The 24603-nt window shown below is 49.6% G+C and overlaps 1 protein-coding gene across 1 annotated transcript in view; it reads left to right on the plus strand.

Moving 5' to 3' along the window:
• The window catches only part of DDX31 (DEAD-box helicase 31), an 83954-nt gene that overhangs the window by 51805 nt on the left and 7546 nt on the right, over positions 1-24603 (plus strand). The window contains exons 18-19 of the mRNA XM_075560580.1: positions 933-1044; positions 8119-8290. Of these exons, the coding sequence (XP_075416695.1) occupies positions 933-1044; positions 8119-8290 (284 nt within the window). The remainder of the gene's footprint in view (positions 1-932; positions 1045-8118; positions 8291-24603) is intronic.

Raw genomic sequence — 24603 nt, forward strand, 5'->3', positions numbered from 1 at the left:
AGTGATGTACAAGTTCCTTGTTTCAGAGGGACCATTTGCTGCAAAGATCCAAGCAGCCCTGAAGTGTCATTGGTTGGAATTACCCATTCCTTACCAGTTTCCTGGAGCTCTGCACACGTAGGCACTCTGCTTAAGGCTTACAGGAAGCCGAATAAGCCTTACACACTGAGAACTCTTCACCTCTCTTGGAATTAAGGCTGCTCTGCTATTCAAGGATTTAAAAAGAAACAAAAAAACAACTCACTGCTGTGGAGTCGGTTTGGACACATATAGGACAGAGTAACCATGTGGATTTCCAAGACTGTAACTCTTATGAGAGTAGAAAGTTTCATCTTCCTCCCAGGAAGCAGCTGGTGGTTTTGAACTGCTAACCTTTGGTTATCAGCCCAACTTATAATCACTACACCACCAGGGCTCCTATTCAAGGAGAGGAGTGGAGTACCTTTTAGACAGGTGATTGTCAAGTCCTCTTGGAAAGGAATCGCCAGTGTTTCATTGGTCCGTGTGAGGAGTGGGAAAGATTTAAGACCTAAGTAAGAGGTAAAATATTCATTTGAAAACAGCTTATGTGCAGTGGTGTTATAAATTCCAGATCCGGGCTTGGGAAATTCCCAAGTGTTTCTAATAATGGCCTCTCATTTTGAGTGAGTGATCCAAGCCCAGGAAGGAAAGGAAGTCACTAGGTAAATAAATAAACAGCACCAACCTGCTGCCTCACAATGCCACCTTCCTTTTTGCTTGACTTTAGCATCGTTATAGCTCCTCTTATTTCTTCTTCTTTTTTTCCCTCCGCAGTAATATTGAGAGGATTACCCTTGTTGGCCCCTAGGTGGTTACTGTGTGATTTTACTGTTATTAAATCTATTATAAACTGCTTCATTATTCCTGACTCTAACTCTGTCTTTCCTTTAATCCTTCCGTCACCCTCCCAGAAATCCCGTGCTGGTGGCCCCCAGGAAGTCCGTGAGCGAGCCACAGTCTTGCAGACGGTTTTTGAAGATTACGTGCACTCCAGTGAAAGCAGGGCCTCCTGGGCCAAAAGAGGTCAGTCGATTTCTTAGGTGATTATGGGGTAGAGAGCCCGGCAGAACACCGCCCTGCCTCTACTCATACCCCGCCACATGGGTTGAGAGGCCAGCCAGGGATCTCTGCTCCCCGGCCAAAGCCATCAATCTCCGGAATTCTGCAGGGCTCAGAAGTAGGCACGGAAGGCTTTAAGATGATATTAAATGTTAATTTCCGCCTTCCTCGTGTTTTGCACAAATGAGGCTTTATCTTGGCTTACATCAGGGCTGGAGCTTTGACCCAACAACTTGGGTCTTAGGGATCTGGTTTTTCTCCTCCTCTGAGAACCAGAGATGACAAGCTGGCAGAACTCTGGGGGCGTGGAGGGATTGGAAAATAGAGAGGAAGGTGAGGACGGCAGCATTAGACGAGGCAGTTCCTGGTTGAAAGAACAGGGCTGGGGCTGGCCCGAAGACCATAAATCTAATGCCTAGGACATTTAAAAAAGAGATGTGAATTTTATATTCAGCCTCTTCATAGGCTAGGTTGGCTCCAGGGAACACCAAATATTAAGTGCGGACTTAACTGTTCACTTTGAGAAAAAGTGCAAAGATGGGAAGGGGGCCAAGGGGCTTTCAGTAGCCAGTAGTCTTTTACACTGGATTGTTCTGTGCCTTGGCTAGAGACTGCCTTGTGGGTACTGATGAGACTTACCACTGTGGGGGATCCACAGTTCTTTTCATTAGCCACCTTTCTTGAGAAGATGCAAGACTAGCTTAAGCAATATAACAACCTTTCTTTTCTTTTTATGACTAGGGGCATATTTTTTGCATCACTTATTCCACAAGCATTTATTGGATTGGGCACTATTCCAAGTGCTGGGATACATCAGGGATCAAAACAGACGGAAGTTGATCCTTGGCTCTGTAAAGCTACCGTTCTAGAGGCTGCGGTGGGTGAGCAGCCTGAGCACACACACACATTGACAGTCACACAGACTAGCTGGCCTACTTTAAGAGCCCTGAACAGAAAGAGACGGCTGAGGCAGGGGCTGGTGGAACAGGGAGCCTCACGTAGTGTGTGTTTTCAGTAGAGGTTGGAGTGAGGCTTTGGGATGGTTGTGAAGAGGACAGGCCTGTCAGCCCTCTGAAGGAAGGACCTCACAGTCAGTAGGTTTGGCCAGAGCCCAGGAGCTCAAGGCAATGTGGCAGCAGAAGGTGAGATGCCCCAAGAGGCAGATTGTATCAGGTTTGGAGGCCGTCCTAGAGACTTTGAGTTTGACCCTGTGGGAAATTAGAACCGTGGAGGGACTGGGAGCAGAGATCTGACATTCGATTTGGAAGAGGTCATCTTAATGCAGTGGATTAGACTCCAGCGTGGCAAGGACAAAAGCTGAAAGACTTTAGCAGGAGGTTGCCTAGGAGGCTATTGGAGATGGTAGTTCGGCTTAGTTGGCTACGATGAAGTACCTGTTCCAGGTGTTAAAGAGCCCTGGTAGCACTGTGGGTTAGAGATCAGACTGCTAAACACAAAGTGGGCCTTTCAGTACCCACCGACTGCTCCTGTGAAAGCAGGGGTCCTCAAACTACAGCCCGCGGGGCCACATGCGGCCCGCCGAGGACATTTATCCAGCCCTCCAGGTGTTTTTGCCCGTTTTTGTTTTTTACTTCAAAATAAGATATGTGCAGTGTGCATAGGAATTTGTTCATAGTTGTTTTGTTTTCTTTTAATAGAACTATAGTCCGGCCCTCCAAAGGGTCTGAGGGACAGTGAACTGGCCCCCTGTTTAAAAAGTTTGAGGACCCCTGATGTACAGTCTCAGAAACCATAGGGATACTCTGAGTCAGAATCAACTTGGTGGCAGTGGGTTTGGGCGTTGGATGCAATGATACTTTTTGAGAATAATCCTTTTTGTGTGTGATCATAAAAACTGGATCAACTCAGCACTGCACAGGTTTGAAAGGTGAGGTCCCCAGTAACTGCCCATAACCCACTGATCTTTCATTATTAGTGCGTATTCTTTGAGACTCTTCTCCCTAATAATAACCTTTCCCAGCATTTTCCAAAAGTAAGACTGGCAATCCCTAAAAGGTTATCTTGAGGACCTACCTTTAAGCAAGCACTGAAGCATGCCTTCTCAAGAGGATAGAATGTCTGCCCTCCTGCAGCTGGGCAGTTTGGTCATTTGGTGAAACTTGGGCAAACAGAGACATAGCTAGGAACTGCTGCTGAATTTCGGTGCTACAAAAGAAAGCACGGTGAAAACGAGTCCGTTAACTCACGCCATGGTCTTTGGCTTTGAGTGTGGTGTCAGTCAGGTATTGTGATTGTTCCGGTGGGACTAAACACCTGTGTCAGCAAGGCGAGGGCAACAGAGGAAAAGTTCTAAGGAATACTTAAGAGAATGTGGGCTTCTTGCGTTTTCTTTCCTCCTCGTCACACTGAACTTGTTAATGCCAAGGAACAAGCAGAGCTGTTTAGCTTTTGTTTAAAGAACATTGGAGTCAAGCCACTCCACGATGACTCAGTACCACAAAGAAATAAACGCATTATTCTCTCATCTGCTAATTGCTTTCCACACCAGACTGATGGAGGTGGGCTGTGAGGAAACCACCTCACTTCCAATAGAAAGCTCTCTGTTGTATTTCCACTCCAGTTATTAGGATTATGAACTCTGGAGGTCTTGGGGAATATCCCCAGATTCACCACCCTAAAAGTATTACATTTCCAACACAGGATCAACCATTCCACCCCAGAAATTGAGCCTGTCTTTGGTATTTCTATCTGCATATGCAAATTCTCCACTACTGACTGGCTTTCCTTTTATGCCATTTCAGAACCCACCTCATGAATTATTAACAAAGCAGCTGGCTTTTGCCTTTATGGTTAAAAAAAAATCTAGTTGGAAACTGGGCCAAGTATGTATTTGTGTTCCTTTTGCATTTTTCTGACCCAGTCACTGTTAATAGCAGCATTTAATTGCCAGTTTTCAGAAGTTAGTTATCAGCCTTTTCTTCTCATGTTGTGCACTTCTTGGCTAGGAATGCAAGTGTTAAAAATAGCTCTTCTGTAAGTTTGCTTTCCATGCTCCTGAACACAAATTTCAGAAAATGGAACCCTGTGCGCGTACATTACCACTTCTGCAGTTTGATGATCTCTATCTTTAGATCCCCAAGAACAGGCCTGACATGTGCTTGGGAAAGGGGGTGCTTCTCCTATCGAGAGAGTCCTAACGCAGGGTGACAATAACCCTCTCACTGTGAGGAGAGGGCTGCTGGGACCTCTGCCAAATGCTTCTTTCTAAGGGTAGCAGAACAAGCCACCTCCCACATGGTTTGTCGTTGCTGACGTGTCAGTGGGGAGACCTTTACTCTGTCCGGACCTGGGAGTAGGTTGAGAGGAGTGAACCTTGTCTTCACATGCCAATGGGAGTATAGCTCCTGTCTACCTCTTTGATAGTAAAGATCATCCATCCATACATAAAATACCAAAACTAAACTCACTGCCTTGAGTCAGTATTGACAAATAGTGACCCCCTGAGGGTTTCCAAGTCTAACTGTTTATGGGAGTAGAAAGCCCATTCCTTTTTCTCGTGAAACTGCAGGTGGTTTTGAATTGCCAACCGTGCGGACCGCAGCCCAATGCGTAACCACTAAAACCACCGGGGTTCCCATCCGTCCATAAGCTTCTATTCCTTATCCAGAAACAATTCTATTTTGCATGGAAAAGGACAAAATACTCAAGTGGGGTATATGAAGATATATCTTCCCTAGTTGATCTACCTTAAATAATTTTTGCGATGGGAATTGGAGACAAAAAAATACTCTAATTCCAAGCCGAAACCCACTGCCATCAAATCAATCCCAACTCATAGTGAACCTGTGGGACAGGGTAGAATTGCCCCTTTGGGCTCTTGAGCCTGGAACTCTTCACGGGAGTAGAAAGCCTTGGCTTTGTCCCATAGAGTGGCTGTTGGTTTTAAACTGCTGGCATGTAACCCCTAGGCCACCAGGGCTCGTTCTGATTGTTGTTAGGTGCCATCCAGTCGGTTCTGAACCAGAGAGACCTCATGCACAACAGGAGACACCGTGCAGTCCTGCACCATCCTCACAGTGTTTCCCGTGCCTGAGCCATTGCTGCCGCCCGCCACTGTGCTCAGCCAGGGCCTGCTGCTTTTCCTGAAGCCCTTCTCCGGGGACCGGTCCACAACGTCTGTAAGATGAGTCTTGCCTCTGTAGCCTCTACGGAGCACTCTGGTCGTACTTCTTCCAAGATAGATTTGTTTGTCCTTTTGGCGGTCTGTAGCACTTTCAATCTTCTTCACCAGCACCATGATTCTAATGTCTTCCTTATCCAGTATGCAGCTTTCACTCGTAGGTGAGGTGATTGACTGTAACCCCCTCCCTGGGGACGGACAGCAGACATGGGGTGGCGGGAGACGGCGGACAGGGCAAGACATGACAAAATAATAATAATTTATAAATTGCCATGGGTTCATGAGCAAGGGGGAGTGGGGAGGGAGGGGGAAAATGAGGAGCTGATGCTAGGAGCTTAGGTGGAGAGCAAATGTTTTGAGGATGATGAAGGCAATGAATGTACAAATGTGCTTTACACAATTGGCGTATGTATGGATTGTGATAGAGTTCTATGAGCCCCCAATAAAATGATTTTTTTAAAAAGAAAATACTGTGGCTTTAGTCAGGCACACCTTAGGCCTCAAAATAACCTGTTTTTCAGCACTGTTAGAAGGTTTGGTTGCTTTAAAAGGTCTGTGCAGCAGATGGACCCAGGGCAGTGCATCCTTTGATCTCTTGACTGCAGCTTCCATAAGCACTGGTTGTGGGTCCAAGTAAGACTACATCCTTGACAACTTCAGTCTCTTCTCCATTTGTCATAGTGTTCGCCATTGGTCCAGTGGTGAGGATCTTGGTCTTGACATTGAGTTGTAATCCACACTGAAGGCTGCGATCCTCGGTCTTCAGCAAGTGCTTCAATTCCTCCTCACTTTTCAGTGGACAGTGTTGTGTCCTCAGCCTGTCACCATGACAGATTTTGCTGATTAGATTAGCTGTATCATAACCCATCATCTCAGATAAGCATCTCCTTCCATTAGTCCTCCACTTCCCACTTGTGTTGGCCTTGTCTCGCCTGCTCCTTCTGCACATCTGGAAACTGCCAACTGAGCCACTTCCTGCCCCTGGGAAAGTCCTGTGAACAGCTGTTGGTGCATCTGAAATCCTACTGCTTTGAGCTCTCTAAACATGGGAGTCCGTGCAGTGTGGGAGGACCGTCAGTTGTCGTGGTCCCCAGCCACACGGGTGTCTTGAGGGCAGGGAGGTGTAGTAAAACTATGCAGTGTGAAATGCTGCCTCACCAATTGTCTAGGGGGAAAACACTTCCTGCCACTTCTTGACACACTCGTTATCCCTGCAAAGCTGTTAGTTGGGCACCTGTCTGTTGGGACAGAAGCTTTCTATCCTCAGGAAGAGGGGTGAGCATGGGCGGAAGCGGGGGGGGGGGGGGGTGTTAATCTGCTTCAGCATAAGAGTGGGCTGAAACCAGGAGAGCTGGGCCCAGATTTGAATAACAGAGATTTTAAAAGCAAAAAATGCCTAGACTTGGCTTGCTTTGCGCCTGGGCCTTATAGACCAGGGTAAGCGCTGCGAGTGGGGGAGGCAGAGAGGAACACCTCCTGAGGACTTGTATCTAAGAGGAGCCCTGGGTCAGAGCCCTGCAAACAGCACAGTCCATTTGAAGTGTTCAAGAGCTCCTTTGGAAAAGCCAGTCCCACTTAGAAAAAAGGAGCAGAAGCACAGGTCAGAGAGGCGTGCAGAGGAGTTGCCTTGGTTATGATTTCTCATCGATTGGGAAAAGGAGTTCACTTTGCTCGGTAAATAGAGCTTTGATGGATTCTCAGGATCCTTCCTGGAGCTGATCTGCTAAAATGACACTTTTTATTACTGTTCATAAACGCCAATCTCCAGGTGCTGCTGGGATATTCTGCTTAAGCTGTGGGCAAACTTGCCAGTCCAGTGGCTCAACAAAGCCCAGGTGAGGGGGGCTGGGGTTTCAAGCTTCCTTCCAGCAGGGGAGTGGCCTGGCTGGCGGGAAGAGCCAGCTTGAGGTCCAGGAGACTTTGGGCAGGTGAGGACCTGCATCTCAGGACAACTCCCTCCTGCCCAGTTACAGTATCAAATGGGCAGGTACCTCATTTTCACTGTGTTTGGAAGGCATTCAGGGGTGAACTGGCCACGGGATCATCTTTTCTGAGGAAAGCCAACCCTCCACCTGCCTGGGAACTGCCTCCTGTAGCTCCTGAACAGCTCCAGGGAAAGGGTACCCTCTTCATAGCTTTCAAATAGGACTGGAGTCCCTGACAAACCAGCTGCTGAGCGCCTCCAAGCTGTTGGCAATCTCAGGATAAGCCGCTGTTTGATGGACTGTTTTACATGTGTTTTGTTTTTAATTGGAGAATTTTTTTATCTTTAAAAAACTGTTTTACATGTTTAATAACTTTAACTTTTCATTTGAAGATTCTGTTTTCATTTCTTACACCTTTGAATGGGTTATCATAATAAGCCCTTTTGAATTTTTGTATATTTTTGACATTGGCCTGAATGAATGAGTCCAGCGTGTTCTATTCTAATTAAAGTAGGAAACAAGGTTCCTCACATTAAGGTCTAAAGATTTCCTCCCTTTCATAAGAAAGTGGTCTGCATTTGTTGGCCTCCTTGCTCATTCCCCCTCCGTTCAGTTGCACGGTTAATGCATGCGTGTTCCAGGTGCTGTGTGAGGCCCCGAGGCACTGCTGGAGCGCAGGGTGCTCACCTTGGAGTCGTAGCTGTGTAGTGAGATCCGAAACTTTCTTGGTTTATTGTAAACGATCGTCCGTTCTGTGTTTAGATTTGGGATGTTGTTGGTTTCTTAGGGTGGTTTTGTTTTGAAGCATTGCAGACACAAATGTAGATTCAGGTTGTTCATCTACAAGGAACTTGAAAAGGTTCGCGGACAAAGGAAATAAAAAGATAATAGGATTTTCCCACAAACACTTGGAAGCCCCTTGTGTGCGGTAGCTGTCCTGGTTGGACTCCCATTGTCTCCTTTCTCTTTCAGCTCTGCAGTCCTTCATCCGAGCCTATGCGACCTACCCCAGGGAGCTGAAGCACATCTTCCATGTCCGGTCCCTGCACCTCGGCCATGTGGCAAAGAGCTTTGGGCTACGAGATGCCCCCACAAATCTTAGTGTGTCAACTCTAACAAAGAAGAAAGCACAGCTGCTGAGAAGGTAAGATGAGCAGACCTGCCCTGTCACAAGTGGCTCAAGGGCCCATGAGTGTACTGAGAGGTCAGCGTAGATTAGCAGCAGCGAAACGATCAAGTCGGCTGCCATGTTCAACAACAACACCTCTCTCTGGATTTGGGAGGAAATTGTTACTGGCATCTCTCGATACTCTCCATATTAGTAGTTACAACAAGATAAAAAGTACCTAATGGTAATGCAGTCTCCTTTCAGGCCCAAGTGTGGTGGGAATATAGGAGCAGCGAGACAGAGGATTGCAGTTGAGTAGTGCGCTTGCCATGCTCAGAGCTGCACATATGCGGAGGCCACAGGGGACGTATCAGAGACTTGTACTGAGACTTCATCGTGCTTCATGACATCAGCAGTTGTGGCTTGCCATTGTAGTGATATGGGAGGGGTTGAGGCCCCTGCTGAGCTCTACAGATTTGCAGGAACTGGTGAGACTGAAGAGCCCCTACTGGATGGTCCGAAGGAGTTCATATTGGGACCCTGGTGGCACGATGGTCACGCACTCCCCTGCTAACCGAGAGGTCGGTGGTTCAAACCTATCAGCAGCTCCATGGTAGCAAAGATCTGGATCTGCCCTATTGAAAGGCATGGCCCAGGAGACCCAATGGGAGAGTTCTGCATCAGTCAGCATTGCTCTGCCAACACCTGACAACAGTATTGACCTCTGTAGCCCAGACTGTCACTCTCCCTGACACTGACCCCTGCCGCTAGCGCTGCACACTCTTGCAGGCAAGAAAGAGGACTTCTTCCATCCGAAGGAAGGATGTGGTTTGAACAGGCTTTTTGTTAGCTGCCGTCAAGAAGCCCTCAGCTCATGGCTGTTCCGGCTACAGGACAGGGCTGCTAGGATTCGGAGCATTCGCACTGGCTACTTGGGACGTGGACGGCCAGCTCTTCTTCCTATTCTGCCCTAGTCTAGAAGCGACCCTGAAACCTGGTGAGCATCATAGCCACACAGAAGCCTTCCCTGGCAGATAGGCGGTGGCTGTGCGTGATGGGCATTGGGTGGCACCCAGACCGAGGGTCCGACTTGGAGGTCAAGAATTCCATCACAGAAAGGTGGAGTCCATCCTAGAGTTCCCTGGTACTCTGAGATGATTTCCCTTGACAAGCTACATTTATTTGTTCTGTGGGACACGGGGTCTTAGAACCTCTGAGGAGCTCTGCCATGGATTAAATTGTCTCACGTCTTTCCCACCAAACCCCCCCCCCATAAGAAAAATTGTCCACTTGGCTGGACCATGATTCTCAATGGTTTGGCAGTTATGTAATCATCCCCATGATACACTGTGGCCCCTATCACCTTTTATCTTACAAGAGAGAAAGAGAGGGGCCAGGAACAGAGCATGTTCTTCGGATGTAGGATCCCTCCCTCATGCTAAGAACCTCCTAAACCCCATGGAAAGATTGATGCCAAGATATTGAAGGTCTTCAAGTAACACTGGGCCCTCAGATGTTGAAAGGAGACATGGATCTTCCCCCAGAGTCAACAAAGAGAAAAGGCTTCACCTTTTCTAGAGTCCCCATTCTGAACATGAGCATCATGCTTCCCAGACGCTCCAGTGAGAGAGGATGCTCCTATTGGTTCAAGCTGCCCACACGGGGTCTTTCTGTGGCAGCAGCACCAAACAAGAATTCAGAATTTGGTACTGGAAGAGTGGTGGGCTGCTGTGGAATTAATTTGGGAACTGGGTGATGGGAGAGTATGGAAAAGAGGATCAAGACAGTTTGCCGCGCTTTTTTATGCACATTACCAGGAAAGACCAGTCCCTGGAGAAAGATCCCATGCTTGGCAGAGGGTCATTGATAAAGAAAAGAGGGACAGGAGGGGTGCCCTCACTGACAGGCCTGGACACAGTGGTGCAACAGTGGGCTTCAGAACAGCAGCGATTGTGAGGCTGGCACAGGACTGGGCATATCTCATTCCGTTGTACCGGAAATGAGTAGGCTGCCTCCAGGCACTTATTGGTAGCGCCAACGAGCTGTGTACACAACACTTGGCTGAATAGAGAAGAGGCTGGGCTAACCCAAGGGGCTGAGAAACCAAGGAACCTGGAAGTAGGAGCTGGAGAGACAGGAGCATTGGAAGCAGAGCTGCTGTGGTCTCACAGGTAGGGCCACAGCCTCTGAGGTCTCAGAGTAGAGCCGCAGCCTACTGCCTCTCAAAAGGTGGCACTCTGGCTTCCTGGGTTTCTAAAGAGTCAGATCTTCGTAAGTTGCTGAAAAGAGACAAGGACCTTCCTCCAGAACCAACAACTAGAGAAAGCCTTCCCAAGAGCTGCTGCTCTGAGTTTGAGCGTCTAGCCTCCTGATCCGAGGGAGAGTAAGTTCCTGCCCGTTAAACCGCCCGCCTGGGGGATTTCTGTCCCGGCAGCACCAGATAATTAGGCCAAGCAGGAGCTAGAATATTAGAGACAGCATGAGCTGTCCTTCTGTAGAGGAACTTTGGGAGAGAATTGCCATTATCACTTAGGCGCCCATTGTGTAGGAAGGACACGCTGAATCAGTTCGTTGTGTGGAGGCACAACAGATTTTCTTTCACTTCCATTTTACTGTGGAATTCTTGGATGTCCTCGGCAGAGGTTTCACCATGTACCTTCTCTCGCACAGTCGTGCACATGCCACAGAGGACTAGCCCTGCCTCGAGGATCGTAGGCAGCAAACACCACACTGTCCTCCCTGCGCCAGCACCGCGTCTGCATTCCTCAGGAGCCATCGTCCTCGCGGCAGAGGGAGAGGGGACTGCTGGTTGGAGGAAAATGACCAGGGATCCCGGGCTTGGCCAACATGAGTGCCGTCTCCATCCTGGTGTGGACGTTGAGCCACGGGTTCCTGTGCGTACCCACAGAGCGGAGACAAGCACCTATGTTTTAGCTATTTTCCAAGGTGGTTTTGAGGCACAAAATTAGGTGCTACATGTCAGTAAATAGTCTTGTGAGCCATACAGGGCCTCACAGACAAAAGCGCTGGGGATCGCGAGCTAGAAAGCAGATGGGTTAAGATTCAGGGTCATCCAACTTGATCTGCCCTGGGACCTGGCATCCAGACAGTTCTTGACAGCAGCGTGGCTTTTTTTTTTTTTTTTTTTGGCCTAATTCTAATTCCAGTTTTGGAATTGTTAAGATTCTTAATTTCCCACCCCACCCCACCCCTCCCTCTTGGTGTCCCTCTCCTATTAGACCGTAGTCCTGTGAATCTGTGAGTTGCACTGCAGTACCTGAATGGAAGTGGGAAGCCCAGCTGTGGTTCCCAGGCAGCAGGGGCCTAGAGATTGCAGGCCGAGCTACCAGTACCCAGACTTCCCTGCTGGCCTCCATCCAGAGGGAGAAGACTCTTCTCAGATCTTCTCCCAGATACAGCCAGGCAGGCCACGATTCCGGCTGCAGTCAGCAGAGCGGGCCCTGTCTTTGGCCGCGTGCCGTGGCTGGTGTCTGTATGTCCTAACTCGGATTATGTGGGGTATAACGGCACCACGAGGCGTCGCCGTGAGCCTCTGCGAGTGACCTTGCTGTAGGCTGAACGCCTGGCCATCGATTCAACATCTCTAAACTGTTGGCACTTTGAGGAGGTCCGAAGAGACCTGGCCCAAGGTTCTGGTGACCCCGATCTTTGTGTGTGCAGTCCCCATACTTCATTGTTCCTCATGACCGACCTCTCTGACTGGGAATGTCGTGGGCAAGTTTTAATCCGGAGAGCAGCTCTCCAGCCTGGGATGTCTTAGCTCCCACCCAGCTCCTGGAAAGCAAAGCAGGCGGGCGCCAGGGAGGCCCAGGGGAGGGGAATTGGAGATGGCATTGTCCTTACCTTGAGAAGCCACTAGGGAGAGAGCAAGGCGCTGCCTCCTGCTTCAGCTGACCCTCCCTGGCAGATGGGCACCAGGACTACCATACCCCTGTGAGCAGGGGATTTAACAGGGCTTTATTTAGGGAAGAATGGGCTGATTAGCCGATAAAGAGCATGTAAGATGGTATGGGGCAGCCTTTGATGTCTGGCTGGCGCTGCAGGGAGCCGGGTGGTGAGTGACAGCAGTGTGTCACAGGATTACTCTGCTCCTGACAATGCCACTCTCTGTTCTTGCCATGTCACCGCTCTGTTACAGCTACTTTTTCTGTTGTTACGCCCTTCTTTTGAAGGTATTTCTCACACTCCTTACCTCCTCCCCCACCCCTGCCGCCATTGCGCAGGCAGGCACACACAGGGATACAGTAGGGTCTCCCCCCCCCCCTTTTTTTTTGTCGGGTGGGGGTGGGGCAGAGTGGAGGAAGACCTTGTCACTCCTGAAGGCAGAAGGACTTTGCAGCTCATGTGCACACAGACCGTATAATCGTGGTCAGGGTGAGCGGCAGAGAAAACCTGACAGCTTTTCTTCACCTCAGTCAAGGCTCGAGCAAATGTCAGTTGCTGCTTTTTGAGGGCTGGAGAGCACGTCCATTAACCGCACAAAGTAGAGCGAGCTGTGCTGTGGCCACAAGTATTGTTCAGAGCCGCACCGTCTCCTCTGCCGTCCATCTGTCAACAGAACGGCCGTCCCCTGGTGTTGGCGTTGGTGAATGAGATAACAGCACTCGAATCTCTAAACTATTCAGCATTCCATTTTATGGTGTTTACGGCCGTGAATAATGATGTATTATGCGCAGAACCGCTAATGTCTGCAAACCAAACCCATCAGGCTGTAAACGCCAAGCAGGGCGATCCGCGGGGCAGGGGTGTCAGGAAGAGGACTCGAGGGCAGGTGAAGTTCGGAGACACGGCAGTGACAAAGGGGCTGTGATCCCCCCATGCTGCCCTTTCTTCTGCGGTCACTTTTCAGAAACAGAAAACCCATAATTCACCTCCACAAACGAGGTCTTCATACCCCAGCCTACCTTCCCAGTCCTCAGTGCTGAAAGGAAGCGTTTCACTAAATGCCTTCCCCTGCACTCAGAAATACAGTCATAGTCACAAAAACTCTCCTGACACTGACACACACACCTGTCAAAACCAACCCCCCCCCCCCAAACACCGACATGCACATGTACACAGCGAGTCAGTGGTTTTGGTGAAATATTGAATGCCCCCTTAGCAACATCCAGCACACAAACTGCAGTTGTCGCCCGTGAAGTGCAGTGCTTAGTTGGAAGCTGTGGATAGACCCAGCAGCTCTTGAGCAGCAAAGGGTAACACACCTGCCAAACTCCTCCACTTGCTCAGGAGATGTGGAGGCAGACCCAGGATCGTCAGCTCTGAGGTTCGCCAGGTGTCTGCCTGGGCAGTGCCACTCAGTACTGGGACGTGTCCAGGAACAATGAGAGGTATGCCACTGAGGGTCACAGGTCTCCTACCTGTCTGACACTCTCGGTGGGGAAGCGTGGTTCAAGAGGAGAAACGAACGTGCCTTAAGACCTTGGTGGTGGTGTGGTAATGTTAAAGAGTGCCTTACTGGTTTTGAGACTACCTACCACGTGTGAACACGCTCTGTTCAGGCACCGCCTTTCCGCAAATGATGTAGCCAATAGCTTGGCTCTCTGCACCTTTGGCTCTGACATCGTCCTTAGTGCCAGAAACACCTGGGACAGCTTCGTGATCAGTACTTCAATGTCGTCATTTCTGCCCCCCTTTTCTTTTAGCATTACTAAGGGAGCAAGGGTCGGGATTGTGGTCTCTTCTTGGAAAGAAGCAGTGTTGCTTTGCTTTGGTCCGTTGGCTCAACTTGGCCTCGCTAATGTGGGGAGTTGCTGCGTGCACCGAATAGGGAGAGCATCTGCAGTTAGCTAGGACACCGCTTGTCCTGGACCCACAGGTCCTGGCTGTGCTTGCACAGTACTCGGGCAGGCTGTGGTCCCTAATAAAATGTTCCGAGGGTTTGGGTATGCTGGGTTCTGCCCCCACAGCTGGACGACCTTGAGCACATGGTGTGTTTACCAGACACGACAGGACATTTCCTAAGCCTCTGCTCCTTCCAGAGTGCTAGAAAGAGTTGATATTCTCAATTGGGATCACAGTCTCACAGAAATCATACTTGCAAGCCGATCCTCCTTCATGGCCTGGACGCAGTATTCGAGCCTTTCGTCCCTGTCTGTGCTGGCCCAGACACGCTATCACTGAAGTTCCGCAGAGCTTGGGAGATTTGGCACAGCGCGTGTTTTCGTCTGTTTTACATGTGTTCCCTTTGGAAGCTTTTGCTAAACCACTCTCCATGGTTCTCACATTGTTCATTTAGTAACGGTGAACCATGAGCTTGCTGGTTTGGATGAGGCATCACAGCTTGAAAAGCCGATACTCTCACAAGTTTACGCGCGCGCTGGCCTGCTCTCTTGCCCCTCCCCCAGGGCTGACGGGGATGAGGAGTCTGGGTTTGGATTCCCACAGACTTCTGATATGAGTCCTGGCTGGGCCACTTTGGACAAGTCCCTTGGCCTTTCTGTGCCTCCGTTCCCTGGTCTCTCAAATGCAGGTGCCAAACCTCACAGGGTCACCAGAGGGAAATAACCAGAAGATGAGACTGAAGGCTGGACACCGGGCCTGACCAGCAGTAAAGAGGAGCACTGTTGACTCTGAAAACCGTGACAGTCTGATTGTGTGGGGCGTTTCTCCTGATGTCACCGTACTTAGCAGGGCCGTTAGAATGGAGAGGGCTAATTCGCAGTCTCATAGCACCCTGCAACTTCTCAGGAACAACCTTGAAAACACGGCCCAGGTCCCACAAAGGCTAGCACTAAGAAGCTGCAGCTGCATCTCCCTCTAAAGCAATATTCTCATCATTAGGAGCAGCTTGCCTGCCAATTTTTATGTGGCATTTACAACCTCCCTAATATCACTTAATTAGCTGACGGCAAACTTGGAATCTTGCCCACTGTGAAAATGTTTTCAATTTCATTGAGCCAGTTATCATTCCGTCAAAGGACAGATTGGGCCAAACACGAGCGCGGTGGCTGGACCCAGCGAGGTAGGAAGGGAGCAGGGGGATCACCGGGTAAACGAGCTGCTTGTGCATCCATTTCTGTCTTGCGCAGTGCAGCAGCAGCAGCAGTGGGCACGACTTAGCCCCCAGCTTCCTCACATCTTTTGGTATAGTCTCCTGCCACCTGACTCCCACAGCTGCCAGAGTCCCCCACATCCCTAAGCCTTCCTCCTCACAAGGTTCCGTGGGGCCTGGTTTCTGCTGACCTTTCAACCTCAGCTGATACCCTAGAGCCCTCACTACCTTTGCCTGGAAGCCTCCCCCCCCCCCCCCTCTTTCTCTCTAGAGCTCCTTCCTTCCTCCCTCAGGGAAGTCTGGCCTGATCAGGTAGCCACCAGCACACCCTCTTTCTAGTGTCTGCCCTGTCAGCTAGTGTCCTTGCTGGTGGTAGTGTCTGTGTGTCTGTCTCCTGCTCTGGAATAAAGTCCATTGGTAGAAACCTGCCAGCCGGCTTTGACTTCTTGTACCTCTAGCACTGCCCAGAGGGCCTAGGACACCCTCAGGTGCTCAGTAAGTGTGTGTGAAGGCCTGAAGGGAAGCTGAAAGTATTGTATAATTCTGAGACAAGGCACAGACAGGGGGAGAACTAGTATTGGGACATATCAAGAGGAGGCAAATACCTCTTTTTGTTTGATAAGTCCTCCGAAAGCCACTATTTCCTCCCTGGTGGGACGCTGTCTTCAGAGCCCTGCCTTCCACACTGCAATCAGCGTTCCTCCGGAGAGAGCAAGCAGGAGGTTGGATGTCCTTCCTCTTGGCACAAGAGCAGTCCCTCCGGACAGCAGGGCCCCTGTGGACAGCACCACATGGTGAGTCTCTGGCTCTGTTTCTTAGGCTGCTCGTGTGGAGGTACTAGGATTGGCCCACAGAACGGTGAGCGGGTTCAGGATGGGCGTCTCCAAGGCCAGAGCCACCATCCAGAGCCTGAAGACCACAGAGAGCAGTTCAGACCACTGTTGGTAGCTGTGAGGCCCGATGTATTGGTGCTCTGGGGACACACACTCTTCTCTCAGCATGGGCCGGAATGGAGATGCTCACGGTCCAACTCAGAAGACCTGGAGTCTCCGTGGGTTTGAGGTGAAGCCCCGAACCAGAACTCTGTTTTGTTTATGATGTCAGTCACCCCAACACAGAGAACCTCATAGAAGGCTGTGTGTACTCCTCACCGCCACCGAGTCCAGTCTGACTCACAAGTGACCTCACAGCAGGGTCGAACTCGCTCCATGCTTCCAGGGTGGTAGATAGTCGAGGGAAGAAAAGGGCTCAGCTGCTCTCAGAAGCTCATGTTGAATTACTGTTTGTATTTTAAAGTCCAGAGGCTTAAAGATAAGAGATGATCCTGAACTTGACTACCAAGTCTCAAAGATCCAGTCCCAGGGGCAGCTCCGGGGAACTTGACGGAGTGAGGTGCTCAGTGCAGGTAGTGGGGTGCCCTCTGTAACACAGTAGGGCACTAAGGTGCTAGCACAGTATAACTGTGGTGTAAAACTGAGTCGGGAGACCCTAAATGACTATTTTGTCTGCATATTCTAATGGCCTGTGTCGAAGACCCTGTGTGGGACTGAAGTTCACACTGAATAGTTTCTCTGGAAAAGAGGACTATATTCAGACTGGAACGAGGGTCAGGCACGTGGCTGGACACGGGCAGGGTTTCTTCTGGGCCGAGAACTCCTGGCGTGTAGAATTGTCGCTGCTCAGGGACTCTTCATATACCGGCTCCATGTGTTGACCATCGAGTTACGCCATGTGGGTTATACCCTGTGGACATATGGGGCTATCTATTCCGGGAGAGGTTTGTCCCCTGCCCCTCTCAGTAGACCGTACGCAGATCTGGGGTCCCTCCCTTCTCGCTGCTGAGGAATTGAGGGTCTGCTTCTCAGGGCTCTGGTTTAATTGCAGCTGGACCCATGCCGCTTTTTCCACCTTCGACCACCATTTTTTTCTCCCCGACACCATGCAATTACCAGCTTTCTACTTCCTCGTGCAGCAAACCCATCCTCGTCTCCACCCGGCTAATGAGGTGATTAGAGGCATGTCTCAGTGACCCTGCACCGCCGCCACACCTGGGTCACCTGCAGATGCAGGACCCACAAGGTGAGCTTTCAGTCAAGCAGTCGGGGCCGACAACAAAGAACGGGAACCCACCCAGCCTCTCCTGGGTGGGTCCTAGAGACAGTCCCCTCGCGTTGCAGCCTTCTGCACACTGGCACCTGAAGATGTGACTGCCTAGAAGAGCCCACCTGAAGCTGGGTGCAACAGGGGCCTCCCGGCCCATCAGACGGGCCTCGCACACTTGTCTTCTGTCTCGTTTCATTTGACTTGAGAAATCAAGAGGGACATGCTAGACCCCAATATTCTCCTTTCACTACTCCTGGGAAGGGCTTTGATCCCCACAGTGTGATTTTTGCCATCCTCAAACTCCTTCTTTCGAAGAGCCCGGAATTACTATTTATTCCTTAATTTATCTCCACTTCCTTTTGGCTCCTTTCTGCAGTAAAACCAAAGACTCAGGGCCGTCAAGTCAATTCTGACCCATAGCAACGCTATGTAGGATTTCCAGGCTGCACGTCTTTGAGAAGGTTAGCAGCTCAGCACCTGACCCACAGCCCGCCAGGACTCTTCCCCTTTTACAGCCTTGCTCACTGCCATCGAGTCAGCACCAACTCATCGAGACCTATAGCACAGAGTAGAACGGCCCCTGTGCGTTCCTGAGACTGGGGAGCCTCTTTACGGAAACAGAAAGCCTCGTTTTTTCTCCTGCAGAGCAGCTGATCGTTTTGAACCTGCTGACCTTGCAGTTAGCAGCACCACTCACAGCCCACCGAATCCATGTGTTGCTTACTGTAATGAGGCCAGAGCCTTTCCGTCTTGTTACGGCCTGCACAGATCAACTCAAATGTCGATCTGGGCCTGATGTTCCAGCGACAGTCTGCAGTGTGTGATGTCTTCCCCACTTAGAGTCCACGCAAGGGACACAGCTTGGGAATGGGGCTCTCAGAGCCCTGACCTGGGATTCGTTTTCCTGATTTAACTTCTTTGGGAATCTCAGCATCTTCTCTCTTGAGAGCTATGTGTGCTTTGTCCTTCATGTACATTATTTCATTGAAACATCCTCAGTTCCTAGTGAGGAGGCAGATGTGCCCAATCAGGTGGCTGCATGTCTGAAGGAACCCCTGAGCCCACACTCCTGACCACTTCACTTTTCTCCTTCATGTACCCTTTTTGGAAGCTGTGACTTTCTAGAATCATAGTTGTTAACATGAGCTGAGAATTGGCCGTCCGTGCAACCAAAAACATGAACTTCAAGCAGGAGATGTTTGGGTGGCACATACTGGAAGATGGTGGAGCCCACCCATGGCCATGGTCTCGATTCCAACGCAGGGCGACCCTGTGTAGGGCTTCTAAGACTGTAAATCTTTTCTGGTGCAGACAGCCTCATCTTTCTCCCTGGGCGTGGCTGGTGGGTTTGAACCACCAACCGTGCAGTGAGCAGCCCAACACTTAACCCACAGGGCCACCAGGGCTCCTTTTGCAACCATTAGAGAAGCCAGTTCTGGGGTGGAAAAATCAAGGAGCTGCAATCATCTAGACAGACCTTAGGAGTATTGTAGGCAAAACATGGGTCCCGTGTTTTTCAGTTTCCTTCTAGGTCTGGAAACAGACAGTGCTGTGGAAGAAACACGTGCCTCACTTTGAATCTCCACTCCGCTCTGTAGAATGGGAGCGCCCTTGGGTGGTTGGTTGTAGCACGCAGTGAGATGAAGCGCGCGCAGCACATACATACACAGGGCCGGGCGCAGAGTGGTTGTTCAAGGCCGGCTCTTCCCTCGGCCCGTCCCCACCTTTCTCTCAGTGTAAGTCAAGGGGAAGCATCGCAGAACTTGAAAGGTTCCCTGACTCGGGTCTACCTGGTCCAGCTCTAGTCCAATTGCTTCCTAGACTTGTTATCTCTGCTCAGCCCTCCCAGGGCACCCATGCTACTCTGGGCCCTGCCTGCGTGAGAACTGAAAGAGCCCAAGGCATCACTCTCCGCTCCATTGCCCCTTCAGCCGCTGTAAAAGCACAGTTTACACACATAAAAATACAGAATGTTACCAGCCACCCACATGGACCATGTGACTTGAGTCAAATAGCTGATTGCCACATGGCCTCCTCTGGTTTCCTTATTCTTAGTAACAATCTTGCCTTTTTAGAGGGCGCTGTAAGGAAGTGCTTTGATTCGTTGTTTCATTTAATCTGTACAACCACCTCTGGAGTTCTCTTTGTCCCAGTGTGGTACATGATCAAACTGGACCTAAGAGGAGTGGCCACTAGGGGAAAAGGAACAGCCCACTCAGAAGTGCTGGCTTTAGCCAGTGCTGCCCTGCCGCCCCTGCCCCTGCCCTCCCCAACCCACCCCCCCAGCCTAGCTTTACAGCCCCAGGCGCCAGCATCTCCTCAGCTCACTCAACCTTGCTGTCATCTAGCTGGCTGGTCTCCCAGCCCATTTTAGTTTACCTATGCACTTTTCAAACTCTGGTTCTGAACACCACCTAAACTTAGAAGAGACTGATCGGCAAAGCATAGAGCTGCGTGGTGGCTTCTCCAGCCTGCCACTCCTCTCCCAGGGCTACCAGTAGTAACAGGGTCGGAGTCACCATTGAGGGAGCAGAGCCACCATCTTGGCTACTGCCCCCTGTGGCCTTCACAGCTCTCCTAGTCCTGGGTAACAATGGGGAGTGCTCTCCATAGCCAAGCTGCTGTTCTCAGGGTGTGTGAGAGATCTATCTCTCTCAATACCTCGGTCCTTGGCTTCCCACAAGAAAGAATTCACTCTGAAGCCTGGCTTGTGACCCAAGTGAGTTTTATAAAAGATAGAAGTTTCAGGTTGTACACAGGCACCCTCAGGGCCCCTCACCCCCGCATGTGCATGTGGAGTCACGAGGCCAGAGGAGATGCTGCACAGCCTCGACTGGGGGGGGCAGCTTGAGAAGCCCAAGCAGGGCTGCAAAGCTCTGGATTCTTGCTTTTCAGGTTTTCCACTGGGGGGGGGAGGGGGCGGGGGCGGGGCATGGTCAACGATCCCATTGACTAAATTGAATTCAATTGGTCCAGATGGGCCAATCCAGGGCTAATGCTCACCTAGGTGTACCACCCCTTCCTGGCCGGAAGCTCAAACCTCTGAGCATGCGCAGTGGACACCCCAGCTACCTAACAGGTCGGACTGGGATTCACACCCAGGCCCACCAGTTCTGACCACGGCACAGTGAGACTTGCCTTGCATGTTAACATCCATGATAGTTCTTGAACCTGTATTCTTGTAAGTTGCCCTTCTCACCCCCACTCTCCACCCCCTCTTTCTGACTCAAGAGCAGGGTCTTGTCTCTGTCCCAGTTCAAGCCTTTCCCGTGGCCTACTCATGTGTTGTGGGGTCTTCTGTCTCCCAGTGTAGTAGCTGCCCCTGCACACTGCTGTGCAGCTGCAAATGTGATAAATGTGCCCGAAAGGACCATCTAGGTCATCAGTAACCATGTCACACAGGACAAGCCCAGCGGCTGAGCTCTGGGATTTAGTGCTGGAGTGTGGCCCCAACTTTATCAATCTCCATCAGTGTGTTCAGGGTATAGTTACACCAGCTACAAATAGACCTTCCATGGGCACACGGGCGTTTTCCAAAATTGTAATTCATTACATTTTTAAAATCATTTTATTAGGGGCTCATACAACTCTTACCACAATCCATACATACATCAATTGTTTAAAGTACATTTGTACATTCATTGTCCCCATCATTCTCAAAACACCCACTCTCCTCCCAAGCCCCTTACAGAGAATTAAAGTCTATCAAGCACTCTTAACATGCTCCTGCTGCATTTAACCTTCCTCTTAACCCCATGAACCACACATAGGCACTGTTAGAGAACACAACTGACTCTCCAAGGTCATCTGTTAGCTCGCAGGACAGGGCTAGGATGCTGATCAAGGTCATCAGAACCCTGATAGCTTGCCCTTGACTAAGTTTGCCACGCCTGCATGCTTACATTCCAACACAGTTTGCTCAAGGGTTTGGGTGTTTCGCCAAAAACAAGGGATTTGAAAAGACAGTTCAGTAAAGATGATAAATAAGTATGTTAATAAAGGCTAGACAGATTAGCCATTAGGAACATGCAAATCAAAACCACAATAAGATAACCACTCCCATGAAGATGTCTAAAATGATAAGAAACCACCGGTGTGCCTCCTCACGCAGTGTGACAGAACGCAAAGTGGCCTAGCGACTGTGGGAAACAGTTGGGTGGGTCCCCAAAAAGTTAAACAGGACTTCCACGTGAGCCAGCAAGTAGTTTGGCTCCTGGGGTGATCTGATCAAGAGATCTACTTAGAGCAGTAACGGAAACAGACATGTACACCACGGCTCATTGTAGGCAGCCCAAGTGTCTGTCCACAGCTGACTGGATAAAGGAAATGTGGTGTACCTGCACACAGTGGACTGCTGTTCAGCCAGAGAGAGGAAGCCTGGATATATGGTACGACATTATGAACCTTGAAAACCGTATGCTGAATGAACAGCTAACCACAAAAGCGCAGGTTGGTGATTGCTGGGGGTGAGGGGTACACCAGGGAATACGGATTGATTAGGAAACAGTGAGTTTCTTTTGAAAGTGATGGAAAACTAGTCACCAGTTACGGGTGATGGCTGCAAAACCTGATTAATGTAATTGCTATAACTGAATTGGATACCAGCAAACTGTTGAATTGCCAAGTGTTGTGTGAGACATCGTTTTATTACAATAAAAGATTGGGTGATTCTGGGATTTTAATTCACCTTTGTCTCGAGCTCTCTCTCATGATATGTTAGAGATGATCTATGACCTTCCAGGCAGCAAATCAGTAATGGCATCAATAGGCATTAATCAGCATTAATCGATGGCCTGTGGTGGGTGCTCCCTAGCACTGGGGCCACCTCTTACCAAGGCTAGGAATTCTTGTCTGCACTGGGGATGGTTCTTTGCCCACAAAGCCATGCTCAGAAAGGTTGCTGTGGAATGGATGGAGCGGGCTGTATTTGAATCGATGGGAGTCTTCGCGAAGCTAGATTTTATTTGTTCCTAAGGAAGCACAGTGTGGCCCCTCTAAAATGGTGGCCCGACAGTGAATCTCTGGCTTTGCCGGAAGAGAGTCCGAAGGTTAAACGAGCCTTGATGCCTGTCGTTCCTCCCCTTCAATGGCCAGGAAGCTTTGATAGCACATTCCCCTTCAGGGGCCAAATTCCCATCCCAGGCTGACTGATTCTGTACCCGGGCTCCTCGGTGGCACCAGAGGGACTGCTTGTCAAATTCTCCCTGGAGTTGTTTGTTACATGAGCCACCAAAATCCTGTTCAGACGTCGTTGCTTTTTCTTCATCCAGAAGAGCGAGACAAGAATACAGAAACTGAATCAGCCTCGAACCATCTGGAGCCCCGTCTCCTTTCTCCAGCACCGAGAACCCAGGCTGTTCTTCAACCCTGAGCTGGACTGCCCCTCAGCGAGCCCTTTGCGGCACAGCCTTGGCCCACGCTCACTTGCAGGGTCCTTCCTTGCCTTCGAGAGCCTCACCGGAAAGCGCGCTCCCCACCTTTAGCTGAAAACCAGAGGCAAGGGGGTTGGTGGGTTGTTTGTTTTTTAACATACTTCGTTAGGTAGAAATTAAAATCCTTATTATCTGCATAGGGCAAAATTCTACCACTGCCCCCTAGAATGAATATGCTGGGTTTTATTTATAAAATTAGTACATACTCATAACACTTTTCAAAAACTTTAAGGGGAAAGCTGTACAAAAGATCCTGAAGCCTACATTCTAAGTTAACCTTGTCTCACATTTTAGTCAGTCTTTTTCTGTCTATATTTTTTCCCTCAAGTGAGATTGAACCTTTTAAAAATTTTTCCCCTACTTAACAAGGTATCAGATTATGACTTTTCAGACTTTTATCAGGGGTTCCAGAATGTCTTTGAGGTCTGAAATAGTGGGAACCAACCCCTCCCACTCTTTTTTTCCCCCTTTCATTAAAAATATCTCATGGTCCTTGTTTGGAAAACTGACAGCACAGTTAAGCACACGTGCCGTGGCCTCAGACCTCAGGTTCAAACCCCGGCTCTTCTGTTACTGCTTTGAGGCCTTCGGGCAAGTTAGTTAACCTGCCCGGGCCTAATTTTATTTACCAGTAAAGTGCGGGTACTAATAGTACCTGTTTCCTGGAGGTTTTAGAGAAGTGAGCGAACTGTCTATGAAGTACTTAAAACAGTTCATACACAGCCCCAACCTGTGTGCCAATATAATTATTATTAAGGTCTAATAGCTCTTTGATGTCTTCCATTGGACCTGTTTCATATTCACATCCATTAATGACCTATGTAACTGGTATGCATGTAAATTCTTGTCCCCCCTGAAATATCTGTATTGGGTAAGAATTGACATACCAGCAACATAGTTACAGTGTGTAATAGCATTGGACACCGCACCTGTGAAGACATTCTCACACTCAAGAAAGTGACTGTGTGTCTCACCCTGAGTTCCCGTTGTCATCCATTCCTACCCCTTTCTGCATCCGCCTTTGACCCCGGGAATCGTTGATGTCTCTGCCACTAAAGACTGGTTTGCAGTTTCTGGAGTGTTATATAAATGGAATTGTACTTTTTATATGTTACTGAGTGCTATCACTTTGCATACTTATTTTGTGTGTCCATAATATACCTCCATATTATGTGTGCCGATTGTTTCTTCTTGTTATTTGATGAGTAGAATTCCATTAAGTAGCTTGTCCCAGTAACAGTTTATTCGTGTGTTACTGAGCGGCCAGGTCGTTTCAGGTCTGGGCTGTTACGAATAAAGCTACCATGCACAGTCATGAACAATCCTTTACATATATGAGCATAGGCTTTCATTTCTCCTGGATAAACAAGAAAGGAGTGGAGTGGCTTATCATAGAGTGATGTAGACTTTTTCAAAACCCAAACTGGTTTTTCGAAGTAGTGGTCCATTTAACCCTTCAGCGTGGCTCCGGAGAATTCCACTTGCTCCACATTCTCACCAACTTTGGGGTGGCTCAGATTTGTGACTGTTTAGCCATCCTGGTGTACCCTAGGGAGTCCTGACTGTGTAGTGGGTTCTGCGTTGGCTGCTAACCACAGCCCAGTAGTTCAGAACCACCAGCTGCTCCCCGGGGAAAAGATGAGGCTTCCTTCTCCTGTAAAGTGACAGTCCCCTAAGCCCACGAGTGCAGTTCTCTTCTGTTCCGCCCTGCAGAGTCACTACGAGCCCACATCGACTCCAAGGCAGTGAGCTCAGGCCTCGTTTGCCTTTTTGTAGCCCTGAGTTGGTGTCAACTTGAG

Source organism: Tenrec ecaudatus, chromosome 10 (genome assembly GCF_050624435.1).
Source record: "Tenrec ecaudatus isolate mTenEca1 chromosome 10, mTenEca1.hap1, whole genome shotgun sequence".
Lineage (NCBI taxonomy): Eukaryota > Metazoa > Chordata > Mammalia > Afrosoricida > Tenrecidae > Tenrec > Tenrec ecaudatus.